This window comes from Condylura cristata, unplaced genomic scaffold, assembly GCF_000260355.1.
Source record: "Condylura cristata isolate star-nosed mole 26May11 unplaced genomic scaffold, ConCri1.0 scaffold00035, whole genome shotgun sequence".
NCBI lineage: Eukaryota > Metazoa > Chordata > Mammalia > Eulipotyphla > Talpidae > Condylura > Condylura cristata.
This window is the reverse complement of record NW_004567136.1, coordinates 6,855,685-6,880,925: the sequence shown is the minus strand read 5'-3', so window position 1 is coordinate 6,880,925 and position 25,241 is coordinate 6,855,685. Positions and strand designations below refer to the sequence as shown.

Below are 25,241 nucleotides of genomic sequence, written 5' to 3'. Positions count from 1 at the left end.
CAGACCTCTCCTGACCCGCCCGCTGCTCCCCTCATCAGTGTTCTTCATTGATCTGCCTGTTCTGCTCCCCACTCTGTCTCTGCTGAATCCTCTCACCCTCCACATCTCTGGCCTGTACCCCAGTTCTGTATGAATAAAAAATAAATCTTTAAAAAAAAAAGAACCCCCCAGGTCCCCAGGTCCCACCTTGGGGAGCTCTACCTCATGGGCCTGGAAAGAGGAGGAGAAGCAGGGAACGCTGTGGGTAGGGGCCCTTCCATACCGAGAGACCCGGGGAGCCCCGGCACGGAGGAAGTGAGAGCCCAGGGCAGCTGCCCTTCGCGGGCCTGAGGGGGAAGGAAGGGGCGGGGCTCCCGGTAACAGTCCCTGTGTGGAGGTCTGGGAGAGGAGCGGCCACCGCAGGATCTTTATCACATGCTGTCTTTGGCTTTTGGCTTTGATTTTTGTTTTACAAGAAGTTGATAAAATTCAGATCGTGCAGCTTTCAGCAGCAGAGCTAAAGCTGGGGCCCAGCAGTGTCGCTGCTGTTTCTGTCGCCACAGCTTTTCCCACAGTTCACACTTCCCGCCAAAAGACACCCCTGGAAAATCTTGGTGCCTCGTCCTCCATGATCCCTCTGGCTTGAGTAATTTTCCTTTCTTCCCCTGGCCCCCATCCCCAGCCACCAAGAGAAAATTGGAATCATTTAGAAATTACACATTAATCCAAAATGATGTAAAAATAAACTATTATATTTAAAAAAAAAGAAATTACACATTAACTTCCCAAATATATATGTCATGGCTACCATGGAAAACAGTATATACATATATCATATACAGTTTTACAAGAAGATGATAAAGTTCAGACCTCTCAAACACTTGCGAAGGCCATGCAGTGTATACATAAATACATATACTGTTTCCCACGGTAGCCGTGACAGAGAAATAGCTGGAATATGAGCAGAGGGAGAAGGTCAGTTCTTTGTTCAACCGCATCAGAAAAACCAAGATCATCGTTTTGGGGCCTGACCCTGTTGGCCGGTTGCCGTGTCTGTCCAGCAAAGGGCGTGATGAGCCTCTTACCGCAGCCAGTTGTCAAAACCACAGTATTTGCTGACCTCAAACAGGCTTCCTTATACATGTCACTCTGTGTTTTTTTTGCATCATGTGTAGAGCGATCCCCTCAAATTCGGCCCGCCAGAAAGCAGGAGTGTTTTGCAGGGGGTAGCTTGAACCCTCCGCGTTTCCAGCCACTTGCCTCCACAGAGGTCAGCGCTCCATGAACTTACCTTCAGACGGTTCCACTCTGCTCTGCGTGAGCTGCTATTAAATAAAGGAACTGACTTCCGTGATTTCTTATTTCCCCAAAATTCTAGTTCTTCTTTCCCAGCTCAGCGTTTGTTAACCAGCCCATGGCTCTCCGGCCTGACTTCCAATGCAGAAATCAGTAGAACCTGGGAAGAATCGAGCGTCGCTCTCTAGCTAACCTGCCAGGCTCACCAAGCCGTGCACCAGGGTCTGGCTCAGCACATTGTAGGGATGAAGTGGCTGTAGAATGAGCGAGAATGAACTAGGTCTCAGAAAGAATTTGTCTTTGCAGCGCTCTGTCTGTGTTTCTCTTCTGCTTGTGTTCTCTTCTGCTCGCGTTTCCAGTGAAAATTGGTTTCCATTTCCTCTCTGGTTTTCCCATCTAATGAGACAGGATCATCTCATCTTCTCCCTCCCATGTCCTTGCCAAGTACATCATGTCCTGATTAGTATCTAGTATCTTGTGTTGGACTGGGAGCACCCAGATGGGATGCTGGGGGTGAGGAGGGGCCCAAGGGGTGGGCTTGATGGCAATGTCCATGGTACCAGTCCCAGCTCTGCTGCTGGGAGCTGCATGGGGCAGCTTCTGCAACACCCAGAGCTCCGGTCACCTCTTGGACAGTGTTGATAAGAATCCCTGATTGTATGGGTTTGGGGAGGAACATGGGACGTGTGCAGGGCATTTCTTATGGCATCTAGCAGACCCCAATGAATGGCAGCTGTAGCTGCACTGAATGTTATCGTTTTATTATATCTTGTCAGCCTGGGCTCCTTCACCAGATAGGGTCCCAGGGGATTTCTTGCTCTCTGCCCTTTTTTCCAGAGCAACTGAGTCATAGAACATCCAAGCGCAGAGCGTCTGGATGGAGAATACTTAAGAGAACTAGTTGGTTAAGTCAGATTGAAAGGACTCAACTTTGTGCTGCATGTTCTTCATCTTTTTTTTTTTCTTCTTCATTTCAAAATCAATACAAGCTTTGCAAGGAAAAATGATACTGGAAAGAACAGAAAATCTCAAGTTAAGTTAGGGGTGAGTTTATACAGACAGTGCAGCATACATAGCCTGTGAGTTGTAAAGATATATACTGAAATGTACACACGGTTACAATGCAAAATCACTTCAGTAAAACAGAAGAGGAAAATCTTGTCATTTCATCTGCCATATGTAGCTATGACTGCCTGCTGTCATTTACTTGTGATCTGTAGATCTTCTTTGTGAACACAGAGAGATAACAAGAGGGACCAACGAAAACATTAGATCGTGTGTGTGTTTGTGTGTACTCTGTGCTCATTAGAAACCCTTTTCCTCCAAAAGCTTTTCAATCATATCTAATATTCCATTCTGGCTGAAATGCTTTCATTGTTTCTATTTTTAAGCACCATCCACCCTGTTCTATGTTCTAGATTTTCCTATGCTGTCTCAAAGTCTTGAGCTAATATTCTATTCTCTTACCTTAATGTTACATGTTTGCTTTGACACTTCCCTTCATCTTCCTTATTGTCTATTTTTATGGCTGCGTAGTAGTTCCTGATTCTGAAGCACCATCAGAACTGCTGCAATCTGCTTAGCTGCTATAACAAACCGACACAGACCGGTGCCTTAAGCAACAGGCTTTGTTCACTTCCACCTACATACTAGGAAGTCCAGAATCAAAGCGCCAGCAGACTCTGGTTTGGGTGAGAGTCCAGTTCCTGGTTCTCAGGCAGCAAGCTGTCTTCACATGGTGTGGAGCAGAGAGAAGCTCTCGGTATCTCTTCTGTTAGGCTTCTGGGCCCATCGTGGGGTCTCTGCCCTCGGACCTAATCACCTTCCAAACCCCATCACCATGAGGATTAGGGTTGCATCACTCCGTAGGAATGGGGGTGAGTGGGGGAGACACAGCATCAGTCTATACAGGAATTAATCGGGAAAGCAATGCCATGCAAACTATGGGCCCCAGGGCAGTAACGCCAGCTTCCCTCGGCCCTGTTCTGTGAACAGTCTCCCTTGGCCTCCCTCAGCGGCACGGTGGCGGCCAGGTCACCTGTTCTCCCTGCAGCCAGAGACATGGACGTCGGTGACGTCAGACAAGCAGCAGCCAGCGCAGCCCTGGCACTACTTCGGGGGGCCGCTGCCCCTGGCCTGACACCCACATGGTTGTCCTTCCTCAGCTGGTGCAGGTGGCTCTCGGGGCCGTCACAGCTCAGGAATGCGTCTTTCCCTCTGTGCACTGTTCTTCCTGAAAGCAAATCCCCAGGAGAAAAAACACAGGCCTCCCACAGTGACTCATGTGCCCCCGCCCTCTGCCCAGCCGTGAGTGTTCCACTTGGGGACACTTTTCACTGTTTCAGGAGGCCATAACCAGCCATCTTCTGACTAACTGCATTTTTTATTTCTAAGGAAAAGAACTCTTGATCTGTGGTTTCACCCTGCGTGGCCCTGTTTGGAGATTGTAAGCGTCCACCCCCCGTTAGTGGCAGCTGCGCACTCCCAGCGAGCTGGTGAGAATCCACGCAGAGGCTGCTCTGCACTGCGAGGCTGTGCGGGCGGATGCCTGGGCCTCGTTGCTGAGCAGAGTTCTGCGTGAGGCAGGAGCCAGGCCGGGTGGCTCTCACCGCCGCCTTGGCTTTCTTTCCTGCTGCCCCAGCGTGATGGGGCCAAGCACTGGCCATCTGGAGTCCCTGAGGAGTGGCTGCCGAGGGTCACCCTGGGGGCTGTCTTGCTTCAGCGCCACCAACCTCTGCATCTTTCCCAGAGAAGTAAAGGGTTGGATTTCACCGTAATGCGACCCAGAGGTGAAACTGCTGCTGAGGCTAAAGCCCTAGCGTGACAGCTGGCAAAGAAGACGCAGCCTTCCAGCCAAGGCCTGTCAGCCAGGGCCACTGTGGGCGAGTCACCGCAGTGCCAGAAGGGCGCCCGTCCCGGGGGTCAGCCCCCACCCTGGCGCCTTGGCCCACGGGGACTCGGTGGAGGATGACATAGGAAAAGTCATTAAACATTATGACCAGGTCAGTAGCACCCCAGAGTTGTGTGTTCTCCAGCTGTGGTTTGGTAGACATTTTTTCTGCTACTTTTGCTGCTCTTTTGAAGAAGGTGAACATGATAAAATAAATCGTGGATGCGCCAGTGAAATGGCAGGTGTTTTCTAGGATGTGCAGAGGGTGCCACAGATTTTGAACTGATAAGCACTGACATACTTGTTTTCTTTGATGGAGATGAGACAATTAAATATTAATGTCTGTGTAAGGTCAACATTTAGAATTTACAGAATTAAGGTCACTTTCATGTGATCTGTTGTCCTAGATTTGCAGGAGGAAAGAAGCAGTAGAGGGAGAATTTTATTCTGATTATTGGGCTGGGAAGAATGACTTAACAAATATTTTGCAAGGAAAGATAGGAAAGTGTCTTTCGAATGTAGGGCAGAGTGGTCTCGGAATCAACAGACAAAGGAAGACTGGCTTCAGGGGGGAAGGTGACAGTAACTGTTGGAATAAGTGGCAGGACATAGTTTTTATTCTATGCTATTACTTGCCCAACTTAAAAGAGAAGAATATTCTCCATTTGTTTCTTATAGTCAGAATAATTTTTTTCTAAAATCTGACTTATAGAAATGACATTTACAGGATGAGTTATTAGTAACAAACTGTTTCTCTAAGAAAGGACTGAATTTGTGAAACATACGCTGTTACTGAAAGTATTATTGCTTTATAAGTGATTTATAATGAAAATGATTACCCAGGACTAACTGATGCTTTCCTGCCACAAGTTTTTAAATATTTCATGTATTTTAACCAAATGCTGCTTTACATAGCTAGAGGTCACAGAACTCTAATTTACCACTCATGTCCAGAATATTTAAATACTAGGCTGCAAGAGAAACTAACCAACCAGGGGTATGTGCTCTAATCTCACATCTTATCACAAATGCTTCTTGTTTTCTTGAGTAAGTCCCTGTGGGCTGAGTCCATCACCCTAGCCACCCACATTATTTACTGAATGAAAAAACAAAAGTGCAGTTAGGTTTCTCCTGAACACAACTAGTTAAGCAGATTAATGTTACATTAAGAACAAGTGAGACGTCTATTTGTAGACTGTGTGTCTGTATGTGCATAAACGGGATTTTCATTGTTCTATAGCAATGTAATGACACAGATTGTAATATAGACAACAAAAAGGATTTGCTTTTACTTTGAAACTGATTCATCCTAATGTCTGGCCATTATTTTCCTATTAGTTCTAGCTACTTATTTGGGACATTAATATTTTATTGAAACAGAATGTTATATTTTTCATATGAATTTTGAATCTGTCTGAGGAAAATATTTAAAACTGTGAAATTTTACTCTTTAAAAATTACGGACAATGGTAGCTACTAGGCATGAATAACTGAGTAATCTCAGAGAGTACAAATGCAGTCTCCTGTCTTAATTCAAGTCAAAGGCCACCGATTCTTAAATACAAAACTATGTATTTGGGGGAAACAGAATAATAAAAGTAAATATTTCACCTCTAAGAAAAGGTATCTCACAGGGGTAAAGAGAGGTTTCTGCCTTTTGCCTGTTTCTATTTTTTTATTTTTCATGAGAATATATTCTTTGGTCCTTACAGTTTGAAACACAAGTGTTATAATGCCACTGCAGAGAACTATGGAAATAAAAGAAAAAAATCTCTTTTCCAATCCTATTACTGATTCCTCCCCAACCCATCCTTAATAGTCATTCTTAGCATTTTGGTCTCTTTGTCTTTCAATTTAAATATGTTAGCCATTCTCTTTATAAGCTCAGGAAATTAAATGATATTGGCAGATTTAAATGAAGCCCATATGCATTCACTGAGGTTTTTCCATTATGTCCTTTCAGCTATTTGATTGTACCAGACCCCCCAGCTCGTGGGGTCAATGAGAGTGGACATATGTTGTCCATGCAGCTTAAGGAAAATTGGATTCAACACTGAAAATGCCACAATAAAAAGCACAAATGAGGTCTTGGTTTTTACTGTATCGTTGACTCCACATGCATCGCTTACTTTAAAACTCAAGTTCAAATGCAATCACCCTCGTAATTTCACAAGCGCCCCGTGTCCTAGGTCCCAGTGAGGCTTCACCTGGGCTTCCCGCTTGAACTGCCTTTATCTATATGCTTCATGTGAGCGGAAGAGGCTACTTGCCGTGACCACGTCACACACACAGCACGTGTCTTGCAGGCAGTAAGGCAATCACTCGCCTAATTCCGAGTGGCGAGCGGCGACATCATTAAGCACACCTCCCGCAGGATGCCGCTGCTGCTGGCTTTTCCTCCACCTCCTCCTCCCCCTGCCCCTGCCTGTGGCCTGGCTGTTCTGCCTGCAGCCTCCTCCGGTTTCTCAGGGTCTCTCCCTGTAAATAATGAATGAATTCTGTTTGTGTGGGATGAAAAGTGAAGCTGCCTTAACTCACATGTGCAACCAGGGACACAACATAAGCCCTTTCCTGATTCCTTTTTAAAAGTGCACAGCTCAACAAAAAGAAAAGAAACAACATTGCAGGTTTAGCACTGGCACTGATGTTTCAGGAAGGATGCAGCCGGTCTGCTGTGCTCGCACTCATCTATTTGCATGGGTTTGCAGAAACGTTACCTACCTGTGAAATGGTGGAGATCCTGGCTCCAGGTGAGCCCGCAGGACCCAGGATTACTGTGAGCAGCTTGGCTTCTCCGGGGCAGCACTGTCCTGTGCCTGTGGGGAGCACGTTCAGCACCTCACCTGTTGGCACTGTTTTGATCCATTTTTTCCTTTTTTCTTTCAAGATATATTTATTTATGCATACAGAAATGGGGTACAGGCCAGAGGTGCAAGGGGGTGGGGAGATGAAAGGATTCACCAGAGACAGAGTGGGGAACAGAACAGGCTGATGTACTGAAATATACTGCAGAGGGGAGCAGTGGGCGGGTCAGGAGAAGTATGCCGCTCCGATGGGTCACCTCCCTGGCCAGGGATCGAACTCGTCCTGCAGTGGCTGTGATGGCTTGATAGTGCTGCGCTTTAACCCGTTGCGCCACCAGAAAGGGCCCTGATCCACTTTTTCTCCCAACATTCTGTCACAAAGATTTTCAGCCACACATAAAAGTCGAAAACATGGAACCATGTGCAACCTAACCACCACTTAGATTCGGCCATTAACAGTCTCAGAGACTGCCCTCGCCTTTCCTGCGTCTCTACCCATCAGTCCAGGGTTTCGATGCGTTCCAGAATACGTTGCAAACATCTGTACACTTCATCCTCAACCACTTTAGCCTTCAGATGTTAGTGACCACTGTTTAATGTAGCTCTGAAGTAAAATTTACACAAAGTAAAACTGCCTGTCTTAAATGCGCTGTCGGATAGAGGCTGCAAACACCTGGACACCTGGACATCACCGAGATACAGAGCCATCCCAGGCTCTGTATTCATCTCTGTGTCCCTGTGTGCCATCCCTGGTAAACTCCGCACCTGGCCCTACCCCCTAACGCTGTCCTGATGACAACAGCATAGCACGGACTCATAGAGTGAGTCATTCTTTCACTAGGCATTCTGACCCCTCCGGGCCATCTCCTGGCTCAGTCATGCATTCCTTTGTATTCCTCAATAGGTACAGCCCTGCCCTGCTGAGCCACACCTGTGTTATTTAGAGTTTGGAAAGATTCAGAACAAAGCATAGTGCTATGCACATTCTTAGATAAAAATATTAGATCTCTACCTACAACAATGAGGATCTAAGCAAAGAATTGCTAGGTCATAGGGAGGGGGGTTATTTAGCTTTCTGGGGCAACACCAGCTTTGCTTCCAAAGTAGCTGCACCACTTTGTCCTCTGCCCAGTGGGTAAGAGTGTTCTGGGTGGCCCAAATCCTCACCAGCTGTCATCAGTCTTTGCCAGTGTTAGCAGTTCTATTGGGAGTAAAGTGGCGTCTCCCTGTGGTTTTAAGCTTTATTTTTGATGACTAATGGCGTTGAGCTCTTTGAATATCTCCCACAATCCCTGTTTTGCTCTTTTTTTTTTTAAGGATTAACATTTATTTATTTATGCTTACAGAATCGGTTACAGGCCAGAGGTGTGTGTTGGGGGGGTGGGGGAGTGAGAGGACTCTCCAGAGTGGGGAGCAGAACAAGCAGATCAACTGAAGCACACTGCTGAGGGGAGCAGCGGGTGGGTCGGGAGAGATCTGCTTCGCCATGTGAGTCAGCTCGCTGACCTGGGACCAAACTTGTGCTGCCCTGGCCTCGGGGAGCTTCACAGTGCTGTGCTTTAACCCTTTGCGCCACCTTCGTTCATTTTTAATTGGGTTGTTTGTCCTTTATTACTGCATTGTAAGTTCTTTTTGTATTCTGGACACCATTCCTTTTGGGGGTATATATTTTGCAAATATTTTCTGCTGGCATGTAACTTGCCTGTTAATTTTTAAGTGGTAAATCATTTTGCTGTGGTCAGTCTTGATAGACAGAAATTTGACATTTTTGTGAAACCTACTTTAGCACTTTTTTCTTCCATAGTTGCTGCTTTCTGTTAACTTGCACATTTGGAAATCTGGCAGAAAGCTTAAATTTTCTCCCTAGAAACATAGCACGTGCACACATACCCTCCTCCGTAGCTGCCTGTCACCACAACATAGCGCCAGTTGCACCATGTTTTAGCCCATGGGGCCAGTGTCCACTAGCAGAGGACAGCAGGGCATCACTGGCAAGACCACTCTTCAGATAACCAGCATGGCAGAGCAAGGCAGCATGTTACGGATGCCAGGGTCCGTCACACCAGTGGTTCAAGGGCATCCCCAAGGCCCAGGGCTTGAGGGTATTGTCAAGATCACAGAGCACATTTGTGCAGGGGCAGATCTGGGTGAGGGGGGACCAAGTCTAAGGACCATGTCATTTGTGATGCTTTCTAGGTAGAGAGGATGTAGATTTCCAAACGCTCAGTCCCTTCTTAGCTACCAACTCGAGGCAGCGTCCTCCTGAGCAGTGTGCACTGCAGGTGCCTTTGCAGCCCAGTTTCAACACCAGCGCCACCCAAGAAGCCCCCACCCCCCACCCCACTCAGGGCGGCAGACCCAGGGTTTGCTGTGCTTGGTGCCACGGGCAGGACTGTGTCGAGGACAGCTCGTCCTGCTCATCTTGCCAAGTCCCATGAGCCACCCAGCCGTGATGGTGACACTGTGTGTGCTTCCTCCTGCCCAGGTGCGAGGGACATGGGCGGCAAGCCATCCACGCCAGGCGGGGTCCCCACAGCACCGTGCCCCAGGACGGAAGGCATCCACACCGCGTACAAGCAGGGAGACACCAGCAGGGCCCAGCTCCTGCTCAGAGAGGCTTGTGACGAGTGCACGTCCCCGCTGGAAAAGGTGGGTCAAGGCCAGCCCGACCTGGGCGGGGCTGGCGCTCAGGCTGCGCCCTTGTGTGGCCATCATCTTAAGGGGTTTGCAGGTGTGTCCTGGAAATACCTCATGTCACGGGTAAGCTTGCGGGCCAGTCCGTGGAGCAACCTCACTGCCAGTCTGCTCCACCTCTCCCAGAGGACAGAGGGCTCGTGGCTGGGATGTAGAAAACAAAGCACAGCCCGAGTATTGAACTTTTGGGCCTAAGTTTCCCTTTATAAAAATAGTGCATGCTAAAACAGAAAATTTAGAACTTACAGAAAAGTAGAGAAAAGAACTAGATAGTAATTAAGTATATTCAGAGTCTGTCCACGCCATTCATTTGACAGTCTGGTATATTTCCGTCCAGCCTGCTGATCTGAGTACCTGTGTTGTTATTGTTATGTAGATACAGCCATAATGTAGGTGATTTCTGCAGGCTGCTTGTTCTCACCTAATAGTATATCAGGCAGTTTCTGTGTGATTATAGATTCCTTATGTACTAGACATACCATCTGGTAGAGACTGTCTCTTTTGACTAGATATTTGGATTGTTCTAGTCAAAAAACTTTTAAAGCTCTATTCACTAATGTTAATAATGTTGTGCAGAATGCTTTAGCCAATTATTTTCTTATTTAAAGTTACTTTTTCAGCATAAGCTCGCAGGAACTGAGAATATGGGTATGGTCGTTTTTAAAATTTTTCAACACAGGCCAAACTTTGCTGAAAAGTTTGTAGAAATCCACCTTCTTACCCACCCACAGAGGGAATGATTCTCTTCTGTGTTTCTGTCCTTGTGTGGCCCTTATTCCAGGGGTTCAAAGCTGGTTAAATGTTTCATCATTAATCAGTATAGCCATCCATACTAATGAGATGCCATTACTGATTTTAATCCTCAATGTTTGGGGTAGAGGTTTTTGGAAAGTGATTAGGTCATGAGCGTGGAGCCCCACGAATGGGGTTAGTGGCCTTAGAAAAGAGATCCCAGAATATTTTCTCCTTTCTTCCACCATTTGAGGACATGATGAAAACTGATGACAGTTGTAAACCAGAAAGTAAGTCCCCATGAGACATCAAGTCTGCTGGTACCTTTATCTTGGAATTTCCAGCCTCCAGCACTATGAGAAAAAAAATGTACCCAATCTACAGTATTTTGTTAGGACAATCCAGATGGGCTACGACATAGACTGAAGAAGAATCATCATATTATCCCATCAGTTTATTCAGAAAAAGAAAAAGCATTGGACAACTCTAATACCCATTCATGATTTAAACTCTTGGAAATTAAGGACAGGAACTTCCTCAATTTTATAAAGAAAATTTATAAAAAGCTTATTTCACACTTGATGCTGAAAAATTGCTTCCCCTCTAAAATCACGGAACAAGGCAATTATGTTCACTTTCAATATAATATTGGAAGTTCTCCTCAGAAATAATTATCAGAAAATTATATTCAACATAAAGCTAGTCAACATATTACTAGAATTTAGTCAATGCAGTAAGGCAAAGAACTGAAATAAATGCATATGCATGTGAGAGCAAGAAATAAAACTTGATCAATTTGCAGATGACATGACAGTTTACATCAAAATCACAAAAGAAATGATCCATAACCAGGAAACGTCAATATATTGGACCTCATCAGAACAAAAAACTCTCACTGTGAGAAAGATGCTATGAAGGGTGAAAGTCAAGTTACGGTTTGGAAACTATATTTGCTAATCATGCATCTGACTTATACCGAATTGGTATACCAAGAACTCTCAAAACGCAGCTTTATAAAGCAAGGAATCTAATCAGAATATGTATGAAATAAATGAAGAAATACCTCTGCTGAAGAGTATATTCAGATGGCACATAAGCCCATGAAAAGATATTCATCATCATTAGCCAGTAGAAAAATGCAAATTAAAACTGTGGTGAAATATCACTGCACATCTACTAGAACAGCTAAAATAGAGAAGCGTGAGAACAGCAAATTCTCATGAGAATGCAAAACTCTCTCTCCTGCACTACTGGCAGAACATAGAATGATACAGCCATTCTGGTTGGGCAGTTTCTCAAAAAACTAAAAATGCACTTACGTTACGACCCAGCGATCGCATGCCTGAACGCTAACTCTCAAAAAATGAAAACCAGCATGTTCACAGAGGTCTACACATGGTTTCTTACAGCAGTTTGATTTGCAGTAGCCAGAAGCTGGATACCCCCAAAACTGTCAGTGGGTGAGTGGTTAAACCTGCCATGGAATGCTCGCAAGCAGCTGCCGGAGCGTCTACTAAGGTGCCCAGTGATCTGCGTGGGTCTAGTGCATTATCCTGACAGGAGCCAGGATAAAGCCAATTCCAAAAGACAGCCACTGTATAATTCTGTTTATGTAAACAGTCTCAAAATTATAAAATTGGAAGAAAGATGAGCGGTTGCTAAGGATGGTTGAGGGGAGACGGGTTAGCACAATATGAAAGAGTAGCGCAAGGGATCTCTTCACTGTGACTGAAGAGCTGGGGGGTTGTGTGGTCACCCCAATTCCCACATGTGACAAAGGACAGAACTCTGTCCACACCTTGCACTAACGTCAAAGTACTGATTTTGACCTAGAATTGTAATTCAGTAAACTGTCACCAGTGGGGAAGACGGTGGTGGGGGTGGGGCGGAATACATAGGTCTCTCTGCTCTCTTTGCAGCTTCCTATGAGCAAAGGGTTTGCTAAAAAATGAAGTTTAGGCCCTCCCTGGTGGCACAGCAGGTTAAAGCACAGCATTGAGAATCTAAAGCCGCTTCTGCATGAGTTCGATTCCCACCTGCCCCAGAGGTGACCACATGGCGCGGCAGACCTTCCCTGACCCGCCCGCTGCTCCCCTCAGCAGTGTACTTCGTAGATCTGCCTGTTCTGCTCCCCACTCTGCCTCTGGTGAAGCCTCTCACTGCCCCTGATCCTCTGGCCTGGCCCCCAGCTCTGTATGCACAAACAAATAAATCTTTTTTAAAAAAATGAAGTTTAATTCCATATTTATGCTAAAGACTGGCACAAATGAATCTGGTGTTAGGAGTCAGCGCAGTGGTTACTTCCCAGTGGGGCAGTGACTCAAAGCAAGTGAGAGGGGTCTCTAAGCACAGGAGCGCTGCTCAGTCCTAGGTCTGGGTGCCTAGTCCGTGCACTATTTATGATGTGATGATTCATGCAGCCGAACACAGAAGTTCTGTGCTTCTCTGTAGCTACTTCTTTAATTTTTTAAGATTTATTTATTTATGCATACAGAAATGGGGTATAGCCAGAGGGGCAGGGTGGCGAGAGGATGCATCAGAAACAGAGCGGGGAGCAGAACAGGCAGATTGACAAAGTACACTGCTGAGGGGAGCAGCGGGTGAGACAGAGGTCTGTGCACCATGTGGGTCACCTCCGGGGTGGGGAATCGAACTCGCAGAAGCAGCCACCACAGCTTGGCTTAGCTTTGCAGTGCAGTGCTCCAACCCGCTGCACCACCAGAGAGGGCCCTTCTGTAACTATTTCTATACCAATAAAAAAGATAATGAATGAAGTGCAAAAAATGTTTGGTTCCATGTGTGTGTGTGTATACAGGGACCAACATGTTCTGGAAGACTCAGTAAGCGTGGTTTCCTTTGCAGACTGGGGGCGATGGGAAGAGGCACCGAGGAAGTCCTCCTTCCTTTGCAGACTGGGGGCGATGGGAAGAGGCACCGAGGAAGTCCTCCTTCCTTTGCAGACTGGGGGCGATGGGAAGAGGCACCGAGGAAGTCCTCCTTTCTATTTTGTACTTTTCTATACTGTTTGAATTAAAATGAATGTGTGCTCAGCCATGGGGTTGCTTCAAGCCAGCTCTGACCTTCCCCAGCTTCTAACTCCCTCTTGACCTTGAGCTGATTCCTGTGACATCACTCACCACCTCCTGAGAATAGGGAATAGTCTAGACAACTGTTAGCTGAGTGCAATGAATCATTTAATCAATCCCTGTGGCTTTTCTCCCTAACGCCAGCGCCTTCCTGGAAGCCAGAGCTACTGGCCCCGCCTGGCAGAGCCAGCAAAGCCAGTGGCCTTCTCTTTGGTCACATTGTGGTCACACTGCAACTTTCCGCATCCCTCAGCCATCCCTCCCTTACCTGTGAGCTGCCTCCCGCTGCCAGACCCCCCTCCACCCACAGTGCCCAGGCCCCACTCTGAGCCCCAAATCCCCTGATGGTCTGCAATAGGATGAGAAAAGATGGGTTTTGAAGCTAGACAGACTCCCGTTCAATCCTGGGTAGTTTATCAACAATAAACTTCCTCCCCATAGCCAGCCCTGCCTTTCCTTTCCCAGAGGGAAAGCATGACTATGTAAATAAATACTGCAGCGACTGGCACATGGTAAGCAGTTGATAAGTGTCAGTTCCCATCCGGGAGTCTGTGGACTTGCCTGTCTCACCCTAAAGTGATCTCCGAAGACACTTGTTTTCTAAGCCAGCCCGCAGGCAGTGTGCGCGCTGGTGGTGGTTTTATGTAAATTCCTGACTCAGTCGTAATCATAAACTCAGGGAGGCCAGAAATCGCTGCTGGCCTCTGTGCTGGGATCAGCTTCTCACCCCCACGCCGTGGGTCCTGGGCAATGTCAACAGCAACACCCACTGCCTCACCCAACTTGGATTCTGTATCTCCCCCTTACTGCTGACGTCAAGCTGCCTTGTTCCAAAGGAAGTTAAAGTTTGAGGAACGCAAACAGAGCACACATCCAGCCAGCATCCTTTTTTGCCAACCCAGCAAGCCCATGAAAAGCCAGCGGTGACGGACTCCCGGAGCTATTTTGCACACATTCTACTGTACACGTTTTATTGGCAGCCACTTACTAGCTGTGAGATCTCAGCACGTCATGAAGCCTCTTTCAACCTCCACACCCATGCCCACATGTTCTACCTGCCTCGAGGAGCCTTTCTGTGCCAGAGAGACCAGAGCATCGGTCCAGTTTCCACTCTCATCCTTGCTGCTGCCCAAGTCGGGAGCCCTGCATGCTGCTGTAGGACCTCGGCCCCGGGGCTCAGGTCTAGGGAGCCCCTTGTCCATCACATTCCATGACCAGTAGCTTGCGGGGTGGCCCTCCATGGAGCTGGAGGTCCTAGGGCCGCGTGGCATGAGCCAAATGGTTATTGTTACTTTTTTTTTTTTTAAAGATTTATTTATTTATGCACACAGACTGGGGTACAGGCCAGAGATGAGGGGGCGATGAGAGGATTCACCCGAGCAGAACAGGCAGATCGACAAAGTACACTGCTGAGGGGAGCAGCGGGCGGGTCAGGAGAGGTCTGCCACGCCATGTGGTCACCTCCGGGGCAGGCGGGAATCGAACTCATGCGGAAGTGGCTTTAGCTTCTCAGTGCTGTGCTTTAACCCGCTCGCCACCAGGGAGGGCCCTATTGTTACTTTTTTAAAGAGTAAAACAGTTATTTCAGAACAGACCCTGAATATAGTCTTTGGTCATTCAAGTAATAGTTACTCAAATAAATAGAGCTCTTTCAAGAAATGAGAGCCTGAAGATTTTGAGATCATTTCTTCTAATAACTAACAGGCTCCCTTTTCACGAAGGCTATTTCATCTATCTAGGGAATGATATTCTCTTTTATCTGTGAACGTAACTGTATCATATCCCGATGAATTTAATGGCTCTTTATTCTTTTTTTTTTTTATGCACACAGAACTGGGGTTCAGGCCAGAAGGGCAGGGGTGGTGAGAGGATTCACCAGAGACAGAATGGAGAGCAGAATAGGTAGATGGTCACAGTACACTGCTGAGGGGAGCAGCGGCCGTGCCATGTGGTCACCTCCGGGGCGGGGGATTGAACTCACAGTTAAGTGGCTGAGGCCAGCTTGCAGTGCTGCACTTTAACCTGTTGCGCCACCAAGGAGGGCCATTAATGGTTCTTTATATTATGGTGTTAACCACCTCACATGTGAGAATACTCACATTCCCTGGTCACACACAGCTGTCCCATAGAAAACCTCATTTATATTGCGGATTTCCTAATTGTGACATTAAAAACATAAGCAAAAACAGGTGACATTTTTAATACTCTCTTATTTAACATGAATCTATTCAAGATCTTCATATAATCACTATAAAACACCCAACATGTACTCAGTATAAAAATGCTTGCTGGGCCTCCCTGGTGGCACAGGGGGTTAAAGCACAGCACTATGAAGCTCTCCGCAGCTGCTGAGCACGGGTTTGCTTCTCCGCCAGGGAGGTGACTCACAGGGCACAGCAGCCCTCTCCCGTCTCCCCACTGCTCCCCTCAGCGGTGTATTTCAGTGGATCCACCTGTGAGTCCTCTCACCCCCAAACCTCTAGCCTGTACCCAGTTCTTGTATGCATAAATAAATCTTTCTAAAAAATGATTGCGGAGGCAGTTTGCCTGTTGCGTGCTTTGAGAGTGAGCATCTACACTTCCAGTGTCCTGTCGTGCTGAGTCACTTTTCAGTCCTCTACGGACGCATGTGGCTGGTGTGGCCGCCTGGAGAGCCTGGCCGTGACCTTGCTTTGAAGTCAGCTCTGCGGACAGGCAGCCTGCTCGCCTCACAGCGCTGTCGCTGCTCTGATTGGCAGGGGGAGCTTCTCAGCATCCCGGCGGCGTACGGAGACCTGGACACCGTCCGGTATCTGCTCGCGGAGAGGCGGGTGGAGCTGGCCACGGAGCCCACGGACGACAACCCAGCGGTGGTGGCCGCACACTTTGGGCACACCGACGTGGTGCAGGAATTGCTGGAGTCTCTGTCAGGTAAACCTGGGCAGGAGCAAAAAACCCTCTTCTTGGGAATCAGACCTGCATTTCAGAGTTGCACCCCAAAATGCTTGAGGCTTCACAATTTGACCCGTCATGAGCTCTAGAAAGTGGGGGCCTCCTTCTTAGGATGTGAGCAAGGTGAAAATGCATCTGTCCAGGGCGGTTCCACGGCCCATATCTCACCCCCGGGACTCAGGAGGCAAATTCTTTTGCACCACATTTCATAACAAATATGGATCCATTGTTACTTTTTAAAATGCAAGAGACTTTATTCCTTAAAGCAGCTTTAGCATTACAGAAGAATTAAAGGGAAAGTTCTGAGAGTTTTCACATGTCACCCCCCACCCACCCACCCACACAATTTCACCTCTTTCTGTATCAGTGTGTTACATGTGACGCAACTGGTGAGCACAGGGATGCCCTGTTACCCACTAAAGTCCGTCGTCTACATTAGGGTTCCTCCCTGTATTGTATATACTACAGATTTTGTCAAATGTACAAGGAATTGTATTCACCGTTACAAATTCTTCGTTATATCACCAAGAACAGTTTCACCCTAAAAGTGAAAAGGTCTTCCACCTGATCACCTCTCCCTCTCTCCAACCCCTGATCTTTTTACTCTCTCCATAATTTCTCTTTTCCACATTGTCATACAGCTCCACTCGTGAAGCAGGTGACCTTCTCAGTGTGATTCCATTCAAGCGCTGTGCTCTTAAGGCTCCTCCATGCCCTTTTACTTCTTTATGACTGAACAACAGTCCATGGCATGGAGGTGTATTGTTTTATTTCAACCTCCGGAAACACATATGGGGGTTTGCTTGGTTGAGGGTACACTTTGGCTTTAAAGTTGAATTTGCCATTTTCCTATGGTAGGACCTTCAGCAAATCTCCAGACCTGTCTGAGTTTTATATTTAAAATCAGGGCTGTGATGCTGTGATGCCCTCCCTGGTTAGGACACAGCATTGCCAGCTGGCCACAACCGCCTCAGTGCCAGTTCAATCCCCGCCCCAGAGGTGACCCACAGGGCACAGCAGACCTCTCCTGACCCGCCGCTGCTCCCCTCAGCAGTGCACTTTGTGAATCTGCCTCTTCTGCTCCCCTTCTGTCTCTGGTGAATCCACCCCTGCTCCTCAGGCCTCTACCCCAGTTCTGTATGCATATATAAATAAGACCTTTAAAAAAAATTCAGGGCCGTGAAATCAAGTACGTGTCTCCTAAGACTGACAAATTCATCCTTAACAGGAGCTAGCAGCTTGATAACTGTGTTTTTTTTACCTAGATGGCCTCAAAGTAAATGAGTTGGGAATCAGTGAATGAGCTGCGTCCTTTGAATTGTTAGTTCTAGTTTTTTATTCAGGGACATGGGATATTTATTTTGCATTTTCACCAGCCTGGGCACTATGCCAGGCACCTTGTGCCTTTCAACACCTGCCATCCTAACCTCACACCTGTTTCCTGGGGGCTTCCAATGAAGGAGAGGAGGGTCACCCTCTCCGTGCTCTGGGGCACTTGGGTTCCTTGGGACTTTCTGGAAATGAAACAATGTTATGATACAACTGGGAAGTGTGAGTGTGGAGGATGAGATCATTTTTCCAGTGCAGCTAGACCCAAAAAGCATGGTTGCTTTGAACTTGAGCATAGTGTAACATTTCAGCCCAGCTGACCCTGTCCATCAACCGTGCTGGGTGTTGTTTCATCCTGGAGTTAAGTGGGTGATTTTTTCAGGGAGCCATTCTCTAAGTTTTAGGCTGGAGATGTAGTGCCATCTCATTTGTCAAGTTTTTTTTTTTTTTTTTAACTTATGAAGCCAGTATATGTACATTCCAGATTCACTGGGAACTGCAGGAAGTGTTACTTCTCTAAGAATAAGAATGGCATAAGTTGATGATTTGGGATTTATTGAGTCAGGCACTTGACAGACATTATGTCATGTAATCCTCACATTAAACTTTGCAAGGTGAATGTTATTATTCCCTTTTAACTTGTGGATAAACTGAGTCAGAGAACACTTAATACTTCTGTCCAAAATTCCACAACTAGACTTTTTTTAAAAAATAATATAATAGTTTGTTTTTACATCATTTTGTGCCTTTTGCCATTTCAGTTGTTATCCCTGCGGGCTTCCCACCACCAGCTCACCCGTGTGCCATCACCATAGTCCAGTGCACTCCCCCACCCCACCATTTGTGATCCCATTCCCCACTCCACCTCTGTAAAATGTCTCTGGTATATAGCTGCTCATTATTATTATTATTTTCTCCCCTGACCCTTTATACTCTTGCTATGAGTGAAAGCATCTGGTATTTTTCCTTTTCTTTATGGCTTATTTCACTAAGTATGACCCCTTCCAGCTCCATCCATGTTGCTGCAAAAGGCATGAGTTTATCTTTTTGATTGCTGAGTAATATTCCATTGTGTATATGGACCTCATCTTTCTAATCCATACAACTACACTTTTTAACCTTAGGCCACAATCCTTATTCCTGTGTACAGTGCTACTCTTACCATAGAGTCAGAGCTGGGGTAAGGGAGAAAGGGAGAAAGTGAGGGGTGTGCTCAGAACCCCTCACCTGGGGATGCATATTTTGATTCAGCTACCATCACACTCTATGTGCCATTTTGATGCTGCTTTTCCCTACATGGTGGTATTTGATAAGCAGGTGGGTTTAGAAGGCTGTGGGAGAAGGTCATAAGCAAATTCCAAGTGCTTATTCCAGAAAACACTATCAACTGGACAGAAGTGACTTTTCAGGCAGAAAGGCAGCTCAGTTTTACCATTGGTAGAGGTGGAGATGGGGTGGGCACAGCCTTCCCTTGTTTTCTCACCCCCTGCCAGGCTCCTGCAGCTCCCAGCGACTGCTCAACTGGATGCTGGCCCTGGCCTGCCAGCGAGGGCACCTGGAGTTGGTGAAGCTCCTAGTGCTGACCCACGGGGCCGACCCGGAGAGCTACGCCGTGAGGAAGAACGAGTTTCCAGTCATCGTGCGCCTGCCCCTCTATGCGGCCATCAAGTCAGGTGGGACCTGGTGTGCCCCATCTCCGCCTCCCCCCCCCACACCCACCCACTCATGGCGTGGGACCATGTCACACTCGGCCCTGGCTCTCAAGATGTCTCTGTGGACATTTTTCTCGCTCTTTGTTATTCTTCGTGTTCTGTGTTTCTTTTTCAACACCTCTGTAGCCTCCCCTCGCTCCCGCCACCTCCTCTGTGAGAGGATTGCAGTGACGGGACCAGCTGTGGCAACAGGACCTTGCGAGGAGACAGTGCAAAGGGCAGACAGAGTCCCACAGAAAGTCTCCCCCTTGGCAGGAGCCTGGCCCATCAGGAGAAGTCGCAGGGAAGCTCTCCCAGCATAAGAGTTCTTTTCGTTATGGTTTCACACACCAGCAGCTGCCATCTTGGACAAGAGCATGGCCCTGGCTCACCTCACTCTCCTTTCCTGCCCCTCAGGAAATGAAGACATCGCCATATTCCTGCTTCGGCATGGGGCTTTCTTCTGTTCCTACATCTTACTGGACAGTCCGGACCCCAGCAAACATCTCCTCAGGAAGTACTTCATCGAAGCCACTGCCTTGCCCAGCAGCTATCGGGGGAAGACGGTGAGTAGCTATGGATGAGGGAATCCAGAAGAGGTGGCCTGATACAGTAGGATGCATTTCCAGCCTTGAGGAAGAAGGCCCTCCTGCCATTTGTGACAAATGGGTGAACTTGAGGGCGTGGATGTGCAGTGACATCAATAGGGCAGGGAAAGAAAAATACTGTGCGATCTCACCGATAGGTGGAATTTGAAAAATCCAAACTCAGAAACAGTGAGTAGATGGTTTCCAGGGCCTGGACCCAGCAAATAGGGAAAGGTTGGCACCAGGAGAAGCTTCAGCTACAAGGTAAATTCTAGGGCGCTAGTGTACAGTCTTCCATAAGACTACTTGGAAATTAGGTCTACTTGGAAATTAGGTCTTTTTGATTTTGTTTATCAAACAAGGTCTGGCCAGCTTTACGAAACAGAAACTTTGCCCAACTTACTCTTCTCTAGGGGGGCCTGCTGCTGATGTTCTCACCTCAAAAAGAAAACGGTAACTGTGTAGGAATGGAGGCATCAGCAAACTCCACACAGGGCATCAGGCTGCAGTTCATAAATGAATCAAATCAACACTCGAACCGCCTTAAGCTTACACAATGTCACGTGTCAACTATATCACAGTAACACTGGAAACAAAACTCTGCAGAGTTTAGTTTCACATTTTAGTAACAAAGTAGTGTTGCATTATTGAGTTGTCTTCAAATTGCTCGATTTAGTGCTTCTCAGAGGGACCCCCTCTAGATCCGTCTATGATGGTGAATATTTCAACTCTTCTTAAATGCGCACCTTCAGTCTCTAGGGTGAATGTCGTTTAGCTGGTTCAGTCCTCCTATTGGTGGACATTTAGATCATTTCTGGTCTTTGCCCCTTACAAGGATATGGGAAAATGTCATGTCAGATTCCAAGGGACCATTCCAGAGAGCACTGTCAACTGGATTTCTAGAATACTTGTCTTTGTAAATCAAAGTCCTGAAAGCAGACTGCTTTGAAATCGCTTCCCCCAAAATCTGTGTTGCTTTACACTTTCCGCATTTTGTGGGAATTTCTGTCCCCACACCTTGGCCAACACAGGAAATCTGGGAGACTTCCAGTTTTTATCAGTCTAATGGTGAAAATGATATCTCTTTGTTTTAATGTCCCCATTTTTATTATTAATAAATTGAGCATCTTTTACATCTTCATGGATTATTCACATTTCTCCTCGTAAGAAGGATCTATTACTGTCTGTTGATTATTTCTTTAAAAGATTGTCTGTCATATTTTTCTTTTCACTTTTGAGGGTCTTTTTGGATAATACAGATTTTATCTGTATTATACTTTTTGATTATTTATTTATCATATGTGTTACCAGTAGTTTCCCAGAGCCATTCATTTTTTTTATCTGTTCCAATTACAAAGATCTGTAAATATATATGCAAATATGTTTATCTTTTCTCGTATGGTATTTGGGTTCCATAAGAAGGTCACTTCCCCCTCAGCTTTATATAAATATTCTTTGAGAGTGAGAATCTCTTTGATATTTTTACTTTTTACATTTCAAGCTTTTTAGACTTTTCTCCCAAGATTTATTTGCATATGTGTGTGAGGGAGGGAATCTAGCTTTATCTATTCCAGGTGGATGTTCAGGTATTCCAACACAATTATTTTTAAAGAAGGCTTCTTTTTGTTCTCTCTTAGTTGAAATGTCATCATTGCCATTTTTCTGAAAGATATACTGGTATACACTTTGGAATTCTTAGAACTGGTCCCCAGGCCTATTAGTCCATTTCTGATAAAAGCCATATTGTTTTGATACAAGCATTTTATTTAAGCCTGTCATATGCAATGTTTAGTCTTTTTTTCCCCAAAATTCTCTTGTCTCCTGTTAGACACTGGTCTTCTTTGATGAGATTTTATCATCTTCTTCAAAAAAAAAAAAACTGTTGGCTTTCTAAATTATTTGTGGCTAACTTATTTTTTTGCTGTTACTTGAATGAGCTGTCTATATGCCTGTATGCCTTTCCCATTTCCATTTCCAAGTTCATGTTACTGATATGGAGAAAGCTCTTGTATATTTATGTCTTATCCAGTCCCCCAACTCCTCTTATTAATTCTGACAGTCTTTAGAAGACTTCCTTGAGACTCTTTTAGGATTATAATTAAGTCATCTGCAAATTCAAGCAGATTTGTCTCTTTTCTATTATGTAACCTGTCTTGTTTCATGTCTCATTACTTACCACTAGAAACTTCAAAAATGGAATCATCGTGATGACAGCAGATATAGCTCTCTTCTCCCGGATTTTAAAAGTGCTCACATCAGATATTTGTGGGCATTTGCTATAGATTTTTGGGAAATAGCCTGTTGTTTTATTTAGATGCTTTCAATGTCTTTCTTACTTGGCATTTTGATTGGAAAAGGTTGCTGAGTCTCATCAGATCCCTTTTTGGCAATGGTTGGGTACATTTCCCAGACCTTTATTTTCCATTTTTATTTTGTTTCTTTGTCTTAGATGTATTTCTTATAAGTAACATTCAGTTTTCAGTCCCATATGAGCATGTATCTTTTGAAAGAGAAATCCACCCAATTCATGTCTGGGTGGAACTTGTCACTGGTTTATTCCTTCCATCTTTTTCTATGACATGCGTTACTACTTCCTCTCTATCTTCCCTTATTTTTGCTGGCTCCCTAGTTTCTAAAGACGGATTTTCCAGTTTCTGTGCCTCATTGCCTTTCTGTGCCTTGGTTGGTCTCCTTAGTTATAAAAAAAGAGGTAATAGGTGGTATTATATGTAATAAGTATACTTACATTGTAAACACAGTGTCCACCATGGAAAGCGGTTGAGCATTGAGCATATATTAAGTGCTCAGTCAATACTGGCTAAACATTAGCCTAACATGGCAAAAGGAAATGGTGATCTTCTAACCCTTACACTTACATGGTGCTTTGTCCCCAGCTCTTTACATATTGGATCCTTATAATATCTTGTAAGAACTGCAGGGAATGTAATCTGGTTTACAGATTGTAATCAGGTTTAGAGACATGTTATTTGTCCAAGGACAGCAAATACTACACAGTGATGCTCAGATAAGAGCTTGAGTCTCTTGACCTCAGGGCTTTTCCCATTTGATGATTCTTGAACTGTCCCCTCAGGTCACTCATGCAGGTCATTGGCTCACAACCTTCTCTGCAGTACAATTTCTGGGAGCTTTTTAAAATTCCAATGTTCAGGCCACACCTACACCTATTAAACCTGAATCTCAGGGAGAGGACCCACATCACGAGTTTTTAAAATTCCCCAGATCATTCCAGTGTGCCCCCAAGGGTAAATCCGGCAACTTTGATTTTCTTGGCTTAAGGTTAAAAGTCAGAGGCAGAAATGATTGCCACCTGTATTTATGGTCTCTGCTACCCAGCATCTCCTTCTGTGTTTGCCGAGATAAGCATAGAGCTTGGATGTGTTTATTGTATTTGTCAGTGAGAAGACAATGAAAAGACAAGGTTGCTTTTCCTTGGCCGTTTTGGGTAGAATCAGAAGAGAAAATGAAATCATAGTGTAGCCTGAGTCATAAAAACTTATGGGGTTTCCCCAAAGCAGGTCTTTCTTTTTTTTTTTTTTTCATCGTTCAAGTGAATTTCAAAGGCAAGTGCCTTGCTTTGGGCAGGTCGCCTGCCCTTGATCTCTAGCCCATAGTGACACCGTCCCCATTGCTGCTGGATGGAGAGAGGGTCCAGGTACAGGAGCAATGACCCAGGAACCAGAGGTAAGTGTACCCGCCTTTCCAAGCATCGGGTGGAGCTGAACCAGCTCTTTTAATTCAGAGCATGAGCTGGGGAGAAGCATGAAAGGGCACTTAGCTGTCTCGTTATCAGCCTGGGTAACCCTGACCGCTGCATCATGAGTGCAGCCTTCTGAAGGAAACATCATGTTTTTCTTGTATTTGTGTTCTGCCTCCTTATTAGCTTTTTGGATTTTTTCTTTTTCTTTTCTTTTTTTTTTTTTTAACAGATTTATTTATGCATACAGAGGTGGGGTACAGCGCAGAGATGCAGGGGCAGTGAGAGGATTCACCAGAGACAGAGTGGGAAGCAGAACAGGCAGATTGGCAAAATACACTGCTGAGGGGAGCAGCGGGCGGGTCAGGAGCGGTCTCTTGAGCCATGTGGGTCAGCTCCTGGGCCGGGGATCGAACTCATGCTGCAGTGGCTTCGGAGAGCTTCATACATAATGCGGTGCTTTAACCCATTGTACCACCAGGGAGAGCCTTTTTTTTTTTTTTTTTTTTTTGTAATGTACTTGCTGTTCTGTGAAGCAGCAGCCAGGGCCTCCCTGTAGGGCTGTGGGGTACCGCCTGGCTCTCCGCTGCCAGAAACAGGGACTGCAGTGCGATTCCAATGGATGGGCCCCTGGCGGCGATGATGGTGCGCGTCCTGTGGGTGTTTGGTGGACAGGGCCCAAGAGGCCACACCGCGCAGCCTGGACACTCTTGTAAAGAGCAGAAGCTCTACCAGGTCAGACCTAGTCAAAGCCTTTCCCAGCCCCACTGGTCACTGCCTGTCTTGGAGGCCCCCAGGCCGCTGTCCGAGGCTTCCTGAGCCTCCCGTGTGCGTGGTGACGGACCAGCCAGTGTTTGCTATGTTGCCATGAGAAATAACAGCACTCTGATGTTGGCACACCCAGAAAGAAACCAGAAAACTCATAAATGCCAGGAAAGGCCTGAGTCCTGCTCAGCAGCGATAGGCCGAGGGTGGAGGGGCTGCCGGGGCCGTTTAGGGTGTTGGAAACAGATGATAGCTGACGTTAATTTTGAAACAACCCCATGGGGAAATGATTAATTTCCTTTTTGAAGTCTCTCATGAAAAAAATGATAATAAGCGTATACAAGTCTTAGATGATTTCAAGCCTGGCAGCCAATAGAGGAACAGTTTATTGTTGTTGTTGTTTCTTTCCGGCTCAGAGGCCCCAGGTACCTGCCACCCTCCAGCCTGTGTGTCTGCCCAGGCAGCGGCACATTTGCAGAGTGGAAACAGCTGTTTTCCAGCTGCAAACTGCAAACTGTGATGCATCTGAGGATTTGATTTGCAGGATGCCGCACACAGCGCCTCGGGGCCTCCACAGGAGCCACTGGTGAGGGCGGCTGGTCATCAGGTGCCTGGTGGGCCCCGGGCTGCAAGCCGTTCCCAAGGGACACGGTGTCACCCTCTAAGACGACGTCCCTGCCTGAGGTCAGGCCTCAGAGGCGCAGAGGGCTCTAGTCTCTAGCCTAGGGCTTTCCAGAGCCCA

At 46.3% G+C, this 25,241-nt stretch overlaps 1 protein-coding gene across 2 annotated transcripts in view; it reads left to right on the top strand.

The window, feature by feature from the left end:
• LRRK1 (leucine-rich repeat kinase 1) overlaps window positions 1–25,241 on the top strand; it is a 102,010-nt gene that overhangs the window by 22,442 nt on the left and 54,327 nt on the right. For both annotated transcript variants that reach the window (XM_012732751.1, XM_012732750.1), the window contains exons 3-6: window positions 9,455–9,618; window positions 16,220–16,391; window positions 19,235–19,414; window positions 19,850–19,998. In XM_012732751.1, coding sequence (XP_012588205.1) covers window positions 9,455–9,618; window positions 16,220–16,391; window positions 19,235–19,414; window positions 19,850–19,998 — 665 coding nt within the window. The remainder of the gene's footprint in view (window positions 1–9,454; window positions 9,619–16,219; window positions 16,392–19,234; window positions 19,415–19,849; window positions 19,999–25,241) is intronic.